We start from the raw sequence: 20,290 nt of genomic DNA, 5'->3' as shown, positions 1-20,290 counted from the left end.
TTACTTTGTAATGTCATCTCATGTATTCTACAAGCGATGTAATATACCTCTATTACTTTTCCACTTGTTATGTTAATACTTTAAGGGCTACTTTTCAATTATTTTTTCTTCATAGCTTGGCCAAATTTGACAGGCTGTAATGTAAACCTATTCTCTCCTATCGCTTCCCGCCTCGACTAGCCAATGCTATTTGCGGGAAGCGACCATTTTTGTATCTTTCTTTTGTCAAATAGTAAATAAAGTTGTAAGTTGTAAGATATGCCAAAGCATTCATCAGCAACAGAAGCTCTTGATCTACTTGGTTGGGATACATTGGAAAAAAGACGAAGATCTCATCGTCTATTTTTGGTTTTTAAGTCCTTGAATGGACTAATTGATTGGAATTTTAATTTTAATCATTTTAAAGACATGCATGATTATAACACTCGTTTTAATAACAACATTTGTAAACCACAATCAAAGCGTACATGGGGTCAGCATCCGTTTGTTTGTCATGCAGTAGATGACTGGAACGCTCTCCCAGACGGCACTAGGAACATTTCCGATTTTTCAGTTTTTAGACGTCTTGTTAAAAATATGTAGTCTCTTCTATTGATTATGCCCTTTTATCCTTTTCTTGATAACCATTATATTTTCTGTTATCCTTACGTTAGATTTATGCAGGGCCTCACTGAAAACCACACTTTGTGACGTGGGCTCCCTGTCAAAAGATCTTACTTAGTAAGTTGTTCATTATTTTCCAATTCATTTCATAATTTCTAATAAACATTGTAAACTAGTATAATCTGGTTGGAAAATCTATTCTTGCAAAAGAATTGAAAATTACATTCTACACAATTTAAAATTACCGTAGTTATTTGACTATAAGCCGACCTTGGCTATAAGCCCAGACCCTAAACTCGTGAGACATGATAGTCGGCGAAAGCTTTACGAAAAAAATCGGAAAAATATCGGCTATAAGCTGAGACCACATTCAGAGAATTCCATTCTCAAACAAACTGAAATAATCGCAAAATTTTTGAAACAGAAAAGAGTTTCAATGCAGTACTGCTGTTGAAAACACATTCTGAGATAACCAGAGAGTACAGTCATGAGTGACATCAGTGAGTCGCTAGAGGAAAGATCAAGAGAATCTCTTTAATGGAGAGCTTGAGAAGTCAGCAAAATGCACAACAATGGGCCACTACACTCAGAAATATCTGTGGTTGAATGAGAGATAACTTGACTAGTTTACAGAGCAGAGAAGCCAAGATTAGTTTTCTTTTCATGTGATCGCAAATTTCAACACCGTAACATGTGACGATCGACGAGTTTGTTTACCAATCTTGGGAATGGGCAATTCTGATTGGTCGGTTTTGAAATTCTTAAAACACTTTCACAAGCTCTGTTCACTCGTTCAAAACCTGCAGAATCTCTGATACTCTATGCAACCTACTCGGAATAAACGGCAGAACAAGTGGATGAGTAGGAGATGGACAACGAATTCCACACGGACACTGTGGACGAGCAATAAGCCGTATTTACTACGCACCAAAAACAACAAACCACTCCTTTGGAAGCAACCACACATTTAAAGTCAATGACCAACTTAAACTTGTTTTGTTATTTACTTCTGCATGCAATATCTTGGCTTATAGACAAATATATCTATGTTTCCTTTGAATTTGCTGTTTCAAAAAAAATTGTGTTTTGAAAAACACTTGGCTATAAGCCGAGAACCCTTCTCCGGCTCAATTGTTCGAGATTTTGGTAAAGTTTTGTGAAAAAATCGCTCGGCTTATAGTTGAATAACTACAGTATAAAAACCTTGTGTAAAATAACTTTAAAGGTACATACAATGTAGGTGACCAAATTATCCTGATAAACTTCTTTTATATCAATCACATACCAGCAACCATCCAGATAATAAACAAGATACATTTGAGGGGCTACAGACTTTAAGCAAATTCTTGCAAATCAGCCTTGAGCTCCTACACTAGGCACTGGTCAACACTTACCACATTTGTATATCAGAGGAAGGGAAAAAGGAAGGGGTAGGGTGGAGAAACAGTATATAATGTTAAAAAAAAAAAAAAAAAAAAAAAAAAAAAAAGGGCTAAAAAAGTTTTCAAGAACTTAGAAAAACAGCCACCCCCATACTGCCTGCTGTGATGCAGTTGCAATGCTCTACATGAGCCTGTAGTCATGACAAAGTGGGTTGATTGGAAGGGTGTATTGAGCTAGTAATGGTTCACTTAGTTGAAGTGTCATTGTACTTACAGTAAAATTCTGCATGGGAAAAAAATTAATCAACTTACAAAGGATGTTTCTTCAGTCCATGCACTTCAAATTTTGAATAAAATGTGAAATCAACAAGATCAAGAAGAGGTCTCCATGGCAAAACAAGGTCATCTCTGGAAATCAATTTCTTCTTCCTAGAACAAACACAAACAGAAAAAAACTGTAGCGCCTTTGACAAACATAATTATACACATTTTGTGAGAGCACTCAGAAGTTTCAACAAAAGCTGGACACTGTCCATCCATCCCCACCTGTAGCACCCAGGACTCAAAACTAATGGTAGCCCACAGACTAGTAGAAATTCAGTTTTGGCCAGTGGTTTTCGATTTTCACTAGCCCGTTTGGCTAGTAAACAAACTGAAATTGTCGTAACACCTAATAACATCTAGGATGTCACTAGCCACTTGGCTAGTAAGTTGAAGAGTTAGTGTCGAGCCCTGAGCACCTCTCCCTGCCTTTAAGCAGGCTCTCTTGTTTGGGTTTTGCCTTATGGGATGGCTGCCTAATGCACTGATAGCAGCCCCTTGTGGAAGAAGTAACTGAAACCTCTGAGCACTTTTCTGCAACCACTAAAGCCTAGGTTTGACTCCCAGGCCACATTTCACATGTAATGGAGTTGGTTGGTTCTTGTCTTTAGTGCAAGGGTTTTTCCACAGTCTGTTTGGATTTCCTTTGTCTGTAAAACCCAATGCACTCCAAATACCAACTTCAACCTGAAAACAGCTGACAAGAAGACCCTTTAGGGAAATCCAGCACAAAACCCAAGGCTCTAACCTGAATTTTTTTCAAAATTGCCTTTTGACTACTGAGGTATAATAGTACTGGAAAGTAATATCTTAGTTATCATAAAAAGGAAAGAACCCAACACTTTGCAGAGATTGAAACTGATTATGAGAGATTGAAATGGTTGAAGCTAAGAGATTGCTGAGGTCTGATTGCATTGTATACTGTGTGACACACAGTGTGCAAGTTACCTGCATTTATTACACAACTCGGGCAGTCAGAGGGCCAATAACTAAAATCAACCAATCAAAATGCTCTATTGCCGGTCAATACTCTCTAAGTATTGGACTGGGCACTGTCCCGAATGGTCCCAAATGATACCGCACGAAGTCCCTTCGAACTTCAGTCATATAATAAATCTCTTGCTCGGCACCATACTGGAAGAATATCGGTCCTCAGTCTATTTTGAATATCGGTCCTCAGTCTATTCTATTCTATTCAAGACCTCAGGCCTATATTCTCCCAGTACGGCCCTCACGCTTGGTTAACAAGATATATGTAATGGATTGGAATTGCATGTGCATTGATTACATTGTACAAGCATGACGCTGCAGGACACAGGAGCAGCACAGTTGTTTGGGACCTGACTTGGAAACTGAGCAGTGATATAAACTACACTGTAGGGTCTGCATGCAAAAAAATGTACAGAAAAGAGCTGACAGCCAGTAATTTCCTTCAGTATTCTGTAGTAGATGATCTTATCAGAAACACCCAACTTACTTGAGTAGAAGAATCAACACATGGCCAAATGCAATCACATATTGTGGATCAAGGTTTGGTGCTGTTACCAGCTCAAAAAAGATGTGTATAAAATGGAGATGGTCTTCTTTTGAAAACTTCCTTCCATAGAGCTTTATGAAGCTGGAAAACAAATAAAAATGACAAAAAATCATGCGCTGTCACTGTACTTCAAATATTGCAACAATTGAATTGTGCATGTTAACAAAATGTTTAGAATACACTGTACATGTACAACATAAACTGTATCTACTGTACAAGCTGTGGTTCAAATGTTATGTACTTATGAAATGAGTTTGGTTGGGCAGGATGGGAAAAATATATTTGGCTCAAGGTCATGACGTACAGTACAGACTGAGTGCACCATAGTTTTCTACATGGGATTGCTCTGGCAGGGCCAGACAGGTCGTATAATGTTCATTTTTTTCTCAGTTCTTTTGTGAGTGGGCAACATTCTACAAATCCTGAAATCTGATACGATCTGAGTGCAGGCCACATTCTCCCATCGGCCTTCTCTCAGCCAGTGGTATCTGTTTCATGCTGAGTCACTTTGCAGAACATCTCTAGCTTTGTTGCAATTTTTCACCAGCCTAGGTCTGTCTGTATTGGGAAAAACTGTGCCCTCCCTCTTGAGTGCTGCCCTTGGCCTCCAGCCTTGGGCAGTATCGAAGACCTCACCCACCGTTTCTCCCAATACAGACCTTCCAGCTGGTGAGTAACATATATATGTATGTATATAATGTGTGTTAGGCGGAAAAAAAACAACTACATTTACATCCCTACAGACCTGTTTCGTGGTTGCCCACTCATCAGGGGATTTTAATGGCAGAATAATGCGATACCATATATATATATATATAAATGTGTAGCGAACAGAACTCAGAGATAAACATATCTTTATTTTCTTTCAAAGGAAAGCAATGCGTGGTCAAGCCGCCGTTCGGGAGTTGCACTGAAATGGCTTCCTTGTAAAATACTTCTTTACATCTAAATTATGAAGCGAAAATGCCGTTAAAAGGCAGAACTACGTAGAATAAATTAAGACATCCTGAAAATATGTCGAAATAGTTCTATGGAAGTTCAAAATTTGAAATAAAGAAGTGAAAACCCGAGACTTAATTTATTTTTGTTTTGTCTTTCAAAACAAGAAATTCGTGGAACAGAGCGACAACGTGTTTGGTCTTTTTCTTGGTGTTTTCCTTTTCCTGTCCATCTATGACCTCTTCTACTGATGAATCTAGGCTCTGAAAATGGTTAGTCTGATTTGAAGCCATCTTTCTAAAGAAAAATGCGCCTAAGCTCTTAGAAATGTGCTATTTGTCAGTCAAGAGGAGCGGCAAGTGAGTGACATGGTTTTGTTCACTAGTGAAAATAATGATATAGCCAATCAGAGCCTCAATACGTCGTTTTTCACTAGTGGTAAAAAACTGTATGACCAGTCAGCTGGTCCCTCTAGCTTGAAGAGACTATTTTTATCTTGATGTTTTTTGGCGTGTAAATCTCGTTATGTATATAATAATATTCCATATGAGGTTGCTTGGACAAATATAACAGTTCGACAGCAATAAGCCATCTCACATTTCAGAATCTTCTAGACCTTCTAAAATGTAACCTTATAACTTTGTTGATCCCAAATTTGAATCTCTGACAGTTGAAGAACACAATATCAATGAACTGTACTCTGGAATGATTAAGCCTCCCTTTTTTTTCCAAAAATAGGAAAACTAAAGATAAATGCAGCACTGTGGTACTGGCTTTTTAAATGCTGATTTCTGCACAATTGATGATAATCCTTGCCAAAAGCAAAAAACAGACATGATATCAAATAAGAAGGTAAATAAAAATGGGAAAACATAAGGAAATATAGGTAAATGAAAATAAAATTCCTACTGCTATGGATCCATGCCTAAACCTCTTGCTAGAGAAGAGAAGTGCTATCCATTGGACCGAGTTTACAGAGTATGCTTGGAGATGATAACAACATTTCTCACCCAAAAATTTTTCAAAATCAGAAGTAAGTTTGAGTGGCACACAGTAATGATGCCCACTTTCAGAATTATGTTTGCTCAGTGACAGAAAACTGTGAATGAGTCTGCTAAAAAAACTGCTGACCAATCATGTATGACTTAGGGCATTTCCTGTACCTGACATGTGTTCTTAGTATTTTCAATTCCCTTCTAACTTAAGTTTTTGGTGAAGATAGTCAACCTTTATTTCATGATTATGTACATGTACATGTACATGTACAATGCACTGCACTGCTGAGAGCATGAATCAATCATGCCTGTTTGTGAATTCATATTGGCCCAAAATTGAACAAATTAGTTCTTATAACCAAACATAACTTGCATTGTACAGCTTGAAAGGCTGACCTACATCCCATATGCTGTAAAAAATTTTAAAGCTGTTTTGATCAGAGGAATAATTGAAATGATCTCTTCTAATACAATAATGCAGGTGATCTTCACCTTGAACCGAGCAAGTAATCAAGTAATCTACCATGGATGTATATTAGACAGTCTGTTGCCATCAAACTTCCCAGGAAACTGTTTGATATAATTATATTAGGAAATTAAAAAATTCTAGTTTATTTTCCTATTTGTAAAATTAAATTATTAGCCCAAAGTAAAATCTTAGCACCCGAAAAAAACCGGGGAGTCCTCTCTAACGGATGTCAGACTGGATGTAAGCTTTAATTACCGGGTACAATAGCTATAAGTCTGGTGACCATCAACTTCGAGTTCAAAACAGTAACTTACTTTGCCAGCCTATTGCTCCAGTATAGAATTCCAGGGCTGATCTCTTTAAAAACAACAGCTCGTCCAAGACTGTATTTAATTTCCGATAGAAACTTGTTAGACTCTTCGTCAAGCTTATCATTGTACGGTAAAAAGTTATTGTAAACGCTTGGTCTCTGTGGGCTGAATCCTAACGTAGCTTTGAACGATGCCATCTATGCAAGATCACATCAAGCTGTATTTCCTCTTTTTTAACCAAGCATCTTACTGCTATAGAAGAAAATGTTTGTCAATCTGAAAAAAAGGCCAACCGTAAGGGTAATTTCGCCGATTCACTATTACAAAGCATGGTCATGGACTCAGCGGATACCTGCGTTTGCTCATGCGTACATTATCAAGTCTTGCTGCTTCGAACTTCGTGTCGATATTAACTTTTTTCTTTGAAATTTAGAGAAAAGCTGTTAACAAAACGTTCTAATTGTCTTAGCGAGGTCTATGGAAAGTCGACACCCTTTGAATCTGACTTCATAACAGAAAGAAACTGCGGTATAAAACGTTCACTTCTTCATCTGAAGTAGATCGGGCGAATCTTGAGTGCATTGGTTCCCAGAGTCCCTCAGTCTCCACTTACGATTTGTTTCCAGCTCTTCTTGGCCAGGACTTCCTTCCCATAGCTTCCGGGTCCTTAGCCCTTTCGCTCCGTGTGCTAAATGGCCTCTAAAAATCACATGAAATTAAGAGATATGATCAAGAACTTATTGGAAAATGCAGTCACAGAGTGCACATTTGCATATTAATAACTTTGAAGATAGACGCTATACGGCGTCGTGTGCTGGAGCTGAGTAGTCCCATTTTTTTTTTTTTTTTTTTTTTTTTTTTTGACAATGAATGTATTAAGACTTTTCCGTACAAGTGGTTCGGATTATAGTTATAATTATACCTTTACAGGCGCGTAGCGTCCTCTACGCATATACGCACGCGCGTACTTGACGTGACCAGAAAAATTTAGAAACAATGTTGTGTTTGCGTCAAGTTTGCTCAAAATAAGGGCAAGACGCTTTGTTCTTTGCTTGTATTCACACAACTATTTCAAACAAGAAATAAAGAACGCAGTATTTTTCGCTCAGTTTACTTAGGTTTCTAGATCATATGTACTTGTGCGTACTTGAAAAAATGACCACGCTACGCGCCCGCTTTACAAAGTGACGAAAGATACTTTTGACCCGTTGGTGGGAAAATCAACACAACACAGCGGTCAGACGTTGCAAGGGACAGTTGGTGTTCTTAAAAGCGCTTATGCGCGATGACGTCAAAACAATTTCTCGCAGCGTCAAACCGAGGCTTGGTGGCGATCGCTTCGAGTGATTTGTTGGTGTTTTGAGAAATAATCAATTCCCCTCGTCTGTTTTTTTTCACTTTTTGCTCGAAATGCCTCAATGGTGTATTGCCAAGGGCTGTACAAACTCTTCAGAAATGAAAATAAAAAAGTCCTGACATCGCGTACAGCTGGAGAACAAAGAACTGCTTTCGAAATAGCTTGCAAAAATTCGGCGAACACACCAGTTAATGAGCACTCGAGGCTATGTGGCGACCACTTTGAAGCCCACTGTTTTAGGAAAATCCCGGGTTCCTTGCTTGTCAACTTGAAACCAGGGTCTAATCCCACAAAGTTTTGCTTTGTGCAAGAAAAATACAGAGGAAACCTCCAGCAGAGCGAAAATCGGTCGAACGAAAGCAGCCGACTTGGTACGCAAAAACAGCGTCAAACGATTTGCCAGAAACATGTGAACAACTCACAACATTGGTGGTGATGGTTTCGCGGGAATATCTAAGAAAAATATATGTCACATCGGACATGACTGTAGGAAATTCGCCTAAAATCACTCTTTCTGAGGATGAAATCGACGGAGCTTCCTTAAGAGTGAACACCCCTAGTCAACTGACTATTCCCGCGTTAAAGAGATGGCTTTCCTGCAGGAAAGGAGCGAAATCGAGCGGAACGAAGCGATCCTTGGTCGAAAGGTAAATACACGTGAATAGCTTATTTCCCCGGCTTACCGGTATTTTACGTTGGATGATCAAACTAAGAGAAAACAACTGTCCTTGTCAGAGTTCAAAGTTATATAAATAGTGCTCTTGATAAGGACCTTATTGATCCAGACAATGCTGTCACTTTCAAAGCCATCACATGTTTCTGGCAAATCGTCCTACGCTGTGTTTACGTTCGAAGTCGGCTGCTTTCGTTCGACCGAATCAGTTCGCTCTGCTGGAGGTTTCCTCTGTGTTTTTTCTTGCACAAAGCAAAACTTTGTGGGAATTGACCCTGGTTTCTCAGGGATTAGAGCTAGCTCTAATCCCTGAATTGAATAACCTTAGCCGTTGGCTCAAAATGCTAACAAGCTCAGTCTAAATGTTGCTAAAACAGAGTTAATGATTATTGGATCAAGACAAAGACTATCTGCCCAATGTAACGACTTAGAAATCAGAATTGATGACCAAATTATCAAGAGAGTCGACAAGACCAAATCTTTGGGTCTTACTATAGATGCCCAACTCTCTTGGGGTAGCCACGTTGAAGAGATTTGCAAGAAAGTCTCCTCAGCTATAGGCGCCCTAAAACGTGTACGGCCCTTTATATCCAAAGAAACTGCAATTCAAATTTATAACGTTTTGATTATGCCTCATTTTGATTACTGCAGCCTCGTCTGGGACTGTTTAAGTGGCTACTTAAGCGATAAGCTCCAAAAATTACAGAATCGAGCAGCCAGAATTATTACTAAATTACACTTTGATACGAGCTTAAAGCACCTTCTCTCCGCCCTCGATTGGGAGAAGCTATCTCTTCGACGAGAGAAACAAAAAGCTCTAATGATGTATAAAATTATAAACAACCTTGCTCCCGAATATCTACAAAGTCTTTTCTCTCAGCGTCACTCTGTGTACGACATAAGAAACTCTGAGGGAAGGCTGGCTTTGTCCAAACCAAACACCAATTATTTGAAACGAAGCTTCTCTTACAGCGGGGCCATGTTATGGAATAAATTGCCCAAAAACTTAAAAAATGCTTCATCCATTAACCATTTTAGGCGAAATCTTAACGTAGTCGATATATAGGATTCCCACACGGCAATCATGTAAAGCAGTTGATTAATCTTAGTTTTTATTATGTAACTGATGATTTTCCGTGTTTAAATAAAGATTTACATACATGCATACATACCATATCAAGCCTGTTCAGTAAAGCTGAATACGAACTTGATCTGTCTCCGAGGACAAGGCGAAGCACTCGCTCATAAACGCGAACTGCCTTCCTTTGGTGAATCAAAACGATAGAAACACCAGTCCAAACGGTTCGGAAGGCCCTGTTCATTGAAATCCATCTTCGCATTTGCTTTTGCCGAGATCCAAGCCTTTTTACATAAGACTTATGGATGAACTTTGCGAGCTCATTGACTGTCTAAAAATGGAAACGCCGGAAGAAACCACTTGGCTGCTTATATTTTCTTGGAAGCCGATTTAAACTTGTCTGCACAATGACAAGGAAATATATTGATGTGAACTGCTACACTGACTATTTTTGGCAACTTTTTTTACCCTAGCTAAGGAGTCTGACAAATACTGAGCTGTCTAAACGACTCGGTAAATTTTGTAATGTTTTTTGGTTGCACTCGCTTATTTTGGCGTCTGAGCGTCCGGCATATTTACCTAGCCAAAGACTAATTTTATCACAATCTTAGGATTGTTGAATGGAGTATTATGAAAAGAGATTTGCCGCCTGAACCTCTTCACTGGAACTCCTGACGGTGCGCTGAGTTGAAGTTGGCATGAATCATTTCAAAACTTTGCCAGTGGCCAAGGTTACCGGCTCGTAAGTCTAAAAATTCTACCGTTTGATATTAGATATGAGCTTAAACAAGAAGATTTACCTTCTCTTGCAGTCTCTCTTGGCTTTAATATATTTTTGATATCAAGATTTTTCCTTCGTTTCTGCGCGCAGAAGCTAGTAGAATGTTAAGTGCTGCTCCTTCGCTGTGAATCGAGTCCTTTTACGCGTTTTTCAGTATAGACCTCGACTTCGTCTCGGTCCACAAAAACGCAAAAAAAGAACTCGGCCAGTATCTAGCAGACTTGACCTCACACTTGGTCAAGAACACACATGTGCTCTTCACTAACAATTCGTTCACACTCAATAGGAGCGTGATGCCGTGCTTTGCTCTTGCTCTAAGCTCATGATTGGAGCACGGCCTGCCAATAGAAATAAATATCATTTTTATTGATATTGCAAACTGAGTTGTCATAGGAAGTAAAAAAAAAAAAAAACATTTGATGTCTTAACTCATTTATTCACTCCATTTCAGGGCCACTTGACCTGTTCAAAATGATAAAGCTCGAATCCTTTACTATAGGTATTATCAAACTTTATCTATGTCGCTTTGCATTGTTAAAGTAAAAGGTGAAGTAGTACGTGGAAACATGGCAAAGCCGACACCAAAAAGTAAAGAGGTACACGTGCCAGAGGTAAGTATGTTATCAATATTCTCACTCTATTTTTGACGATTTCTATCGTCGATTATTTAACAGACCCATTGACAAAGTACGTGATATCGACTTCATTGAAAAAAAAAAGACAGAATTGTTAATGATACCGTTATCTGTGCATTTGTCTTCTGAGGAGCTAACCTCTTTAAATTGACTTACGGTTTGGCGAATCATTTAGATTCTCATTTCAAGGCCTCACTGTACATGTACCTTAGATATTCTGATTTACGCTAGACTTTCTTATACGCGTCGCCAGTCGAACAGAAGCGATGATAACACCGCAAAAGCACAAATGTAGTCCTCAAGTCCGTATGGTAGATCCTGCCTCTTGAGAGTCTACAATCCATGCATTATTTGTTGGCAAGGATGATATTAGCATTTGTACAGGAATTTTTTAACGCTGGGATCTAACTTCCTTTTAGCATGGCTAGGAATTCCCGGTGGCGCATAGCTATGAAAATCAATGTCTTCAACAATTCCTTCTTCGTGCATATCTCGATCATCCACATACAGTGATAAGTACTTGCCTTGTATAATTTTGAATGTTTGCGCGCCCGGTTCTTTCCAGAATATCTGAACATGGCTACGACCCTTTGATTGTTTATGGAGCGCTTCGATGTAATATTTTCTGGAAGACTTTAAAGCAACTTTCCTTGAAACTTGGATGGGAAACTTTTTGTAATTATATGGTGTTGTCCACGCTGCGCCATTTGCCGAGTAGACTGCTGCGATAAGTCGTGACTTTCTCGGATTGCTGTCGGTACTAAGCCACAGTTCCGAAGTATCATCGGAAGTGATCGCGAACTCGTGAAATCCTTGCTTTTCCGGGTGAATGAATCCGAAGATCCTCTCTCCAAAATCGCTACCCTCCTGATGCGATTTAAATTGATCCAGAAATTTCCTAACGAATGGAAAGCGAGGAAATAATGGAGAATGGCGAAGCTGTTCAACGTACGGGCCGCAAATACCTTGCCATGTATGAACATTTAGTTTCCCCGCCATGTTATCTGGAACAACTTGCTCAAAAAATGCCGCCAGAAGTTCATGGCCTGTGATTTCCTCCTCTCTAGGAGTGAAAATTATTTTCTTTGTTTTCCCTGTATCTGGGCCAGGTGTTACAATAACAACTTTGCCATCGTGATCCGAAGATTCTTCTTCGCGGTGTATCTCGATCGGATTGGCGTCGGCCGGCGTATCTCGCTCTCCTGAGTGAATCGCGAGAACGATGGGAGGTGTTGTGGATCGCTGAGTCGGAGACCTTGTCATGTTTAGCAACGTTTCAAAAAACTCATTTTGCTCTTTGGCGAGTCGTAAATCTTTTCTTATAGTTGGTGCCCGTGTGATGCTTTGAAATCTGGATTGTTGAAGGAAATCTTCGGCAGAGAAACTACGGTGCAACCAAAATATAACAATAAAAGGGAAGATAACTATAGGGAGGGTACAGAGGCACCATGCTATTTGTCCCTCTCCTTTTTTACTGTAGCGCGAAACCATCACAGTGAAACGCAACCTTTTTCGTCCCGAGCGAAAACAATTCCACGCCAGGCTGTTTAACACTTTGCTCGTCCGGGAGCACAGCAAATCTCCTTAGTACACTCAAATTCGATGCTAGCTCAATGAAATGACATCAAGTCAAGTCTTTAAACATCAGGCAATGAAATGTTATGATGGATGGCTTTCAGTAAGTTCCGTTTCAGGTTATTTCTTTCGACCTCAGATCTGTCTTCATCAGGAAACATGTAGCACAGTTTATCAGAAGAATCACAAGCGCGTGTGACCGGATCGGTCTGTGTATATATTATGCATGAAGAAACTATTTCAAATTGCTTTTTCACGCCAGTTATCATCGTTATGCATCACCAAAAGCATGGTACTCCATAAGGCTTCTGATAGGCTGTTTCACACCTCTCAATGGTTACGTGTTCAAACGCATCATATGCCAAGTGTTCAAGATTATTTCTCGCTAGCTGGTCTATTTGTTATATTTTTCACGCTTCACGCTGTTAATCACGCTCAAAATCACCATTTACGATTTCATTTTACGCTTCACGAGAAATTCAACGCACGCTTCATGCTCCAGGAGTCACAATGAAGCACGTCGAAATGTCGAAAATACCTTAAAAAATACGGCTTCTTTTTTGGTGCAGTTAAAACTGCAAATGATCACCAGCGCACACGTGCGATATGTAAAAAGTTCAAGGAGGGGAAAAAGGTTAGTTAATGCCGATTTTTATAGAAGCAATCTGACCGAGGCTCGATATGATAAAATTCATGCCGATAGGCTCTCAGGGTAAAATTGTTTTATTTTTCTGTTTTATCTTCGTGTTCAAGTATCTTTTTGGAATTCTTCAACGACAGGATCTTGACGAAACTCTATAAATTAATTTATTCCAAGATATCATTCGATAGATTCAATAATTCGTTGTTGCGTTTGGAAGAACAGGACCATAATTCATTCGCAGACTGGATTGAAAAATTGACAAAAATACTTAGGATCGAGTATCTCAGATATTGAAAATATGTGTGGTGATTAATATTAAAGACTTTTATAGGGAAAAAGCAATGAATGCTTAAGAAGCGTTAAGTGCTTGTTAATACTTCGCGGGTATGTTAACCGGCGGATATGGTATTTAGACGATCTCCATAAGTAAATATTGAACGACGAAACCTCTCTAGACTCTCCTCATACTTTGTTATGCGATCAATGCTGTGCTGTCTCCGCCCATCGCTTCCTAAACAGTTACTAAGCACAGTGGGACAAAAACTTACGAGTCGATACAAGTCGATACAAGTCCATACAAACTTGGAAGAGGTATTCGCTTCAAAGCTTTGTCGGATCGTATATACACGGGAATCTAAGGTTGCCAGAAATCAGGACAATCCATAGCGCTTTGAAATACTCCTGCGTCGATACCTCGGACCATGAGAGGTCTGTTGATGCATTCAGTTGCTGAAACTCCACGAAAAATTTGAAATTTCGTTCTTTTAACCTAGCGTTAGGCTTTTTCGGTTTGCGGTTTTTATTTTTTGATCATACGTGAAATTTATCTTTAACAAATTAGCAACTCGTTAGTTCGTACTTTTTCTATTAAGCTAACCCGAAGGGTTAGTGTTGTGGTGATAACCGCTCGTTTTCCACCGCTTTGCGCGGAAAAAAACGTAACATGTTGAGTTTATTGTTGGCTTTCAACCTCGTTCATGATATTTCTTCTCTTTCTCCGCGGGTTTCCTTACTCTACAGAAACTGACACTAAATTCAAATTCAGCCTTGAACCAGTGAACAAGAAGAGCACCTCGTAGGTGTCGACTACTATGTCCGATTTATTTAATTCATCTTTTTTTTTTTCATTATGAAGGATAGAAACATTGTTTAATATAGAGTTCACGCACTCACCCACTCTTATATACGTTACAAATTTAAAAAAACCCCTTCAGCGAAAAAGGCGCTACCAATCGTTTCTTCACCCAAACAATAGAGAGGGTAATGTACATGTATACCAGCAGAGTTTCTGATCAAGAAGTATTGGAGGGTTAGCTGCCGCGGACTGAAATCCTGTCCAGGAGAAACATTCCCCTTATATATCTCCACGTCAGTGTTTTGGAAACCGGATTTAACTCAGAGTTATCGACCATCATGCTCTTCGAGCAGTTTCCATATGACTGTTGAAGCGATCCGACATTGGTTCTGCGTTACTCCATTGCGCGATTGGTCGGGAAAACTTGGGCTTCCTTTAAATTTCATACTAATACAAATTAACCAATCGCGACTTGATCGTTCGTGTTTCCCGCGCTTCAGGCAGGTTCTTTCTTTTTACAACAAGTTCTTATCGGCTGCTCGTAGTATTTTCCTTTCTTTTGATTGGCCGTTTTGGTTATGTTGGTTTCGGTTTTGCGAAACCCCATTAAAACGCATTTTAAGAAATTAATTTCATTGTCGAGGGGATAAGAGATATTCGCATTAGGGACCAGTTGTTACTTATCACCTGGGTGGTCGGAGGATTTTGATTGAATCACGATGAATTTTACTTGATCCCTTCAAAAGGCTTGTGAATATAGTTATATTCCACCCCCTACCCCCTTACTAGCAGTTAAGCGACAGTGAATTTTCTATAGTCATCTCAAATCCTCCACCCCTTCCCCCCGGGCGATAAATAAAGACTGTCTCCTTAGTAAACTAATTAAACAAATAAGTGACATCGAAGTCGTACCATTTCATACTTGCATTTTGTATTTTTTTTATTTCCACCATCTTTCAAAAATGAAATTTCACAAACTTGCCTAATGCATATAATTTAGATTTGAAGGAGCGGCTATTATAAGTATCTGGTATGATATATTTTAAATCACGTACTTGTATATTGACACACTGACTAACGTAAAGTGAAGAGAAATGATGTTTGTTACAAAAAAAAAACTTCTCATGCGTTTTAAGAAAAATTCACGGAGAACATATGCGTCTCACAATATGCTTCTCTATTTTTACTTATCGGATATGATATTTGTTCCTTTTTTCTTAGCTAAACACTTTTTCTCATCGAACACACGCCCATGGAATTATTGTTAAGAGACTCTGGATTCAGAGTTGTGATGGTAGATATAAAAGTGAATCGACTCTCACTTTTTTTCTGAGCTGCTTATTATGAGACGCAAATTCCATATATCTTCTGAATAATATAACAGATAGAATAATATCCTCATATTTTGGCCATCAAGTCTCGATACTTGAACTCTTGGGTCTTTACTTTTAAGATTGTTTTGTCAGTAATACACGCTATTACTAGCAAAGTAACATATCTTAGATAAAAACATGTCATGAAAAGCTAGACAAGGGGAAAAATGTATCAAAACGTGAAATTTTGGAGGAAAAAATTATGTTTTTGCAACTTACAGACCAACAAAAGACCAAGAGTTAAGAAAAGAGAAAACTCATATTAAACTCATGGTCCTTGATAAAATGGAATTAGAAAGCTTTTGAAAATGTAGTAGTGATAAAGATGCAAGATAATTTTTTAGACCCAAGAAAAATATTCCGACTATCAAAACAAGTGAACTGTTGCCAGAGAAGCTTCTTAGTTTTTCTTGGGTTGTTTTTTTGCACTAACCCACGTCAGTTTGAATTTAATTTATTGTGTAATTGTGTGCAAGGCCCTCAATGAAGTATCGAGTCTCTTTTGTATAGATAAACCATTTTTTGTATGTCTCAGTCATAATATAATCCTTATTTACACATGTAACTTCACATCGTCTTTTACGATGAAAATAAAAAGAGCAACTACCTAGGTTTTTAAGAGGAAATGAACACTTATATTGTAAATAACTTTGTCATAAGAGGAAGTTTTCCCCTCATCCAATTATGATTGCCGGAAAAACTTTTATCCTCTTCGTTAAATATTGTGCAGTTATCTTATCAAAATCTTCCCTCTAGTTAACCCTTAAAAAAGCTTGAATACCATTGTCTCATTTCCACTGACATCAGTTTATACATCTCTGAAGGCTAAGATTTTTCTAAGTTCTTTTGAGTCCCTTCGAAGAACTTTTCCTACAATCTGCGCAAGGTATCTGAACACTCAGCTTTAAAGCGATAAGCTTTTAAGATTATCCACCACCAATTCTTAACTTGCAACGGGAAACATGTTTTACACATCTAAGCAATAAAATTGGTTCGTGACTGTGCTATTTGTGAAGCTTTTGCCCGCAAAAGGCACAAAAATTGTCTTCACAACTCGCCTTTCGTCCGCACTTTGTACAAAAGTGTACAGCAACAGATTTGCCTTCTGTCTTGGGAGAGCTCGAGCTAGCGTTCAGGCTGTTCGGTGAGGAACCTAGGACTGCATCCATTGAGAATGGGAAACCGCTGGCCTGTGGTTTTGGCTTCAATAAGGGTGGCGGTGGTGGGAATGGACAGCTGGGACTCATAGGAGGTCTGTGGAAAGTATGCGAGAAAGGCTCCGGCTTACGGAATAGCGGGGGAGCTTGAAAGTGAAGGGCGGGATGAATTGTTGCAGGAGGACCCCCGACGCTTCCAATCACAGGCACAGGCATAGGCAATGGGAGCTGTTTCTTTTCCTGATTCTGAAGCAAGCACTCAATGGCTTGAACCACGTTCCCACCACATCCTTGAAGGACCAATTCGAGAACACTTCGGCACTGGCTTGGAAACGCTCGAATCAGCAAGCCGAGTGGATCAGGATGAATTTTTCTTCCCATATTGGGGCTTTCTGATGTTCGAAGTATCTTCGACTGGATTCGCAATGGATCGATTTCATCGTTTTGCACCTCTCCATTTATCTTTCTCTTTGGTGATGGAAGTTCTGTGCCGTTTTCATTCGGTGTCACTCTCAGGCCGCCTTCTTCTTCATCTTCCGGTGTCGTTGTCTCGGGTTCGGTTTTTATTCGGACTCCGTCGAGGAGTGTCGGTTCAGGTTCGGAAGGTTCGTCAGGTTGGACATCGAAGTTTTCTTCCGATTCTGTAGGGGAAAGCTGCTGATCGATGCCCTCGTCTGTAAAATATCAAAAAATAGCAGAACGTTTCAGTCTTTAGTATCAACTAAACTTTAACAAACAACAACAAACATATGAAACATATGTATGAACTGCGGTTATGAAATGTATATGTCCACGATCCTTCGCAGTAAAGCACTATTTGAGCAATAGTGAAAATCAGACCTGAAAAAAATTTCAGGCCTGTACGGGATTCGAACCACTGACCTCTGCGATACTAGTGCAGCGCTCTACCAATTGAGCTAACAAGCCAACTGGGAGCACAAAAAATTAATTCTTCCCTCTGGAAATGGCCTTACTAAAGGCATTGTTGTTTTCTTCGTTGTGAACAAAATTGCATAATCAAGAATATTTCAAACAAATTTCGTTGTTTACCTGGAGTTTTTTCCAAACTCTGCAAAGCATATTGTTCCCCATACTGTTCCCATCTCCACTTTCTACAAATGTATTTATTTCATACAGATAACCGCTGACCCGATGCTCTAAATTGTCACCTTACCTTCATAATCTGTGTCACTGTTCTTTCTTGCATTAAGTGCGGGTATCGAGTTCAGCACCATTGATGGCCTCTGATAAACATCGTCGCCAAAATTCTTTACTACTTGATCTTTGTCGCTATTTTTCTGTCCCAATTTTTGAGACATCTCCGAGTTCTTTCTCTGTTGCCGCAGAAGAGCCACTCGAGCGGCAGTTATACGTTGGCGCTCAGCGATGAGGAGACATTTGGAGCAAGTACAATCCCGCCACCTGCAATAATGTTTGTGTCCCTTAAGCCACGAAAGGGCGCCATGATTCCGGCAGCGAGCGCATTTTGGAATACGGTGATACAAAGCACTACCAGGGGAGGGTACTTGGGGAAGGATTTCGCTCATCCTGAAAAGTTAATAAGGATGGAAAAGGAGTTAAAGTGGTACTGTGTAGGGAGAACTTCAGTTCTTTGAGTCAATGAGTTAATTACAGCAGATAGTAGTCTCATATAAAGAGAAGCTCGCATCGGTGTTGTTCATCTCAGAATACAAGGAGTTCCGATATCCATTTGTAAATGATGTGCCGCGCTTGACAGAGGCGTTACTTTTGGAAAGAACGCGCAAGTGTCTTGAATTTTCTATTACAATTAAAATCTCTGATGGGCCAACACAGACTCTTTGACATCTGCGTTGGCTCTTGAATCTACCACAAGGATATTGATGTCATTCCGAGATAGTTCGTCATCTGATATGAACAACAGAGGTATTCCGGATTTGGTAACACCAGCTTCGTACAAACCTGCTGGGTTTCCGACATATTATCAACCAAACAGATATTATGCGAGCGGGGTACCTATAGATAGTTACGTCACGGTTCCTTAGTAACTGGTTTGCTCAAAATTCGCCTCAGGCATAGTTCGGCACTTTCCCGAAAAAAGGTGCTTGAATTGATTTCCTGAGAGGGCGTTTTCGGTTCCTTCCCAACCATCTCGCAAGATCTTGTACGTTATTTCAGTGTACATAGGCAGTTTAGCTGTCGAGGGTTAACTTTACTATATTAAAACTTGAAGTCAACGAGGAAAAAGAAGCTTTCCTTTTGAATTCTCGGGTGGCAGTATTTCTTAGGATTCCCTTTCGACTCCGTGATATAGAGCTGCGACATTAAGTAGAGCCCTGTCAAGTCCTTGCATGATCGATTCGTTTTTCGATAAACTTATGATAGATTCTTACGGGAATTACTGGCGAAGCGAAATCTTATAACCGTTAAAATGAGTTAAAGAAACTAGAAAAGACAGAGAAGGCAGGAGACGCAAATTAAGCGAATTCAGACCAATGCAACTGACATCACGGCGTCAATCAGTTCTAGATGACTAGACATGGATAAGTTTTTAGAAGCCGAGGTTTGCTTTTCATCATCCAATATAACACCATCGTCGACAAGGCTGACCGACTAAATCTCAGTTTCTTTAAGTGATCTTAGCCCATTCAAATGAAGTACGTTGTACACCTGCTATGGAAATCAAACTAAGAGGTTTTTATTTCATAAATTGGAAATCTCTTCTGATGTAACTATCTTGGTTTCCTCTATGGTAAACAGGCCAGATTTAGACCATGCGATCGAATTAATAAATGAGAAATCCATGAGGAATCCTGAGAAAAAAGAGATTTGCTAAAGTAAACATTTATCTCCAAAACAAGAAAACTGTTAAACAGTTTTTAAAGACCTTCTTTGGCTACTCGAATCGAGCGAAACTGCTTGAGAAATACCATTTGATGCTGTGATCCCTTTGTACTTGAAAGTAATGTTGTTTATCACGGCATATAAGTGTTTATCCCAAGATATTATTCCACGGACTTTGATCCAATAGCTCAAGAATATGTTACACATTTCACGAATTACGGGTCTCCACATGATCTGTTCAATTTAAAGCGTCATAGATGTTATCTACGAGACGCCTTTCACAGAACGCTTGTGAAATTTCACGGCACACAATAGTGTGTTTCAGCTGCCGCACAAGAAATACTTTCGCCGACATGTCGCATTGTAAGCACCAGTGGATATTGCAATACAAGGTTAAGACTGTAAAAGAAACTCAAGTATGGAAACAGGAATTTTTGAAATGCGCGACGTCGCCTTTTGGTTTATTGCGCTCTTGGATCAGAAGCAGGCCGGCTGCATTTTAAATATGAAACAACTATATCGTGACAAAAAAATGTGCAGAGATGAAATCTTCCATGGACAAT

At 39.3% G+C, this 20,290-nt stretch overlaps 3 protein-coding genes across 9 annotated transcripts in view; all 3 read right to left on the bottom strand.

The window, feature by feature from the left end:
- LOC111330645 (proteasome activator complex subunit 4) overlaps positions 1 to 6,904 on the bottom strand; it is a 47,195-nt gene extending 40,291 nt beyond the window's left edge. Inside the window, exons 1-3 of the mRNA XM_088744807.1 lie at positions 6,561 to 6,904; positions 3,784 to 3,924; positions 2,298 to 2,414 (exon numbers count right to left, since the gene is read on the bottom strand). Coding sequence (XP_088600933.1) covers positions 2,298 to 2,414; positions 3,784 to 3,924; positions 6,561 to 6,754 — 452 coding nt within the window. The 5' untranslated portion in view covers positions 6,755 to 6,904. The remainder of the gene's footprint in view (positions 1 to 2,297; positions 2,415 to 3,783; positions 3,925 to 6,560) is intronic.
- Positions 6,905 to 10,861: 3,957 nt separating this feature from the next.
- On the bottom strand, positions 10,862 to 13,285 carry LOC148716594 (N-acetyl-beta-glucosaminyl-glycoprotein 4-beta-N-acetylgalactosaminyltransferase 1-like). The gene has a single exon (XM_088746042.1). The coding sequence runs from the start codon at positions 12,570 to 12,572 to the stop codon at positions 11,451 to 11,453; it is 1,122 nt and encodes a 373-aa protein (XP_088602168.1). The 5' UTR covers positions 12,573 to 13,285; the 3' UTR covers positions 10,862 to 11,450.
- A 2,011-nt stretch (positions 13,286 to 15,296) lies between these two features.
- Positions 15,297 to 20,290, bottom strand: part of LOC111330647 (doublesex and mab-3 related transcription factor 3, truncated) — a 37,136-nt gene continuing 32,142 nt past the window's right edge. For all 7 annotated transcript variants that reach the window (XM_088745079.1, XM_088745081.1, XM_088745080.1 and 4 more), the window contains 2 exons: positions 18,079 to 18,452; positions 15,297 to 17,578 (listed from right to left, as the gene is read on the bottom strand). In XM_088745079.1, the coding sequence (XP_088601205.1) occupies positions 16,752 to 17,578; positions 18,079 to 18,451 (1,200 nt within the window). In that variant the 5' untranslated portion in view covers position 18,452 and the 3' untranslated portion in view covers positions 15,297 to 16,751. The remainder of the gene's footprint in view (positions 17,579 to 18,078; positions 18,453 to 20,290) is intronic.

Source organism: Stylophora pistillata, chromosome 14 (genome assembly GCF_964205215.1).
Source record: "Stylophora pistillata chromosome 14, jaStyPist1.2, whole genome shotgun sequence".
NCBI lineage: Eukaryota > Metazoa > Cnidaria > Anthozoa > Scleractinia > Pocilloporidae > Stylophora > Stylophora pistillata.
Note: the sequence above shows the minus strand (reverse complement) of the source record. Positions and strands in the feature narration are given on the sequence as shown.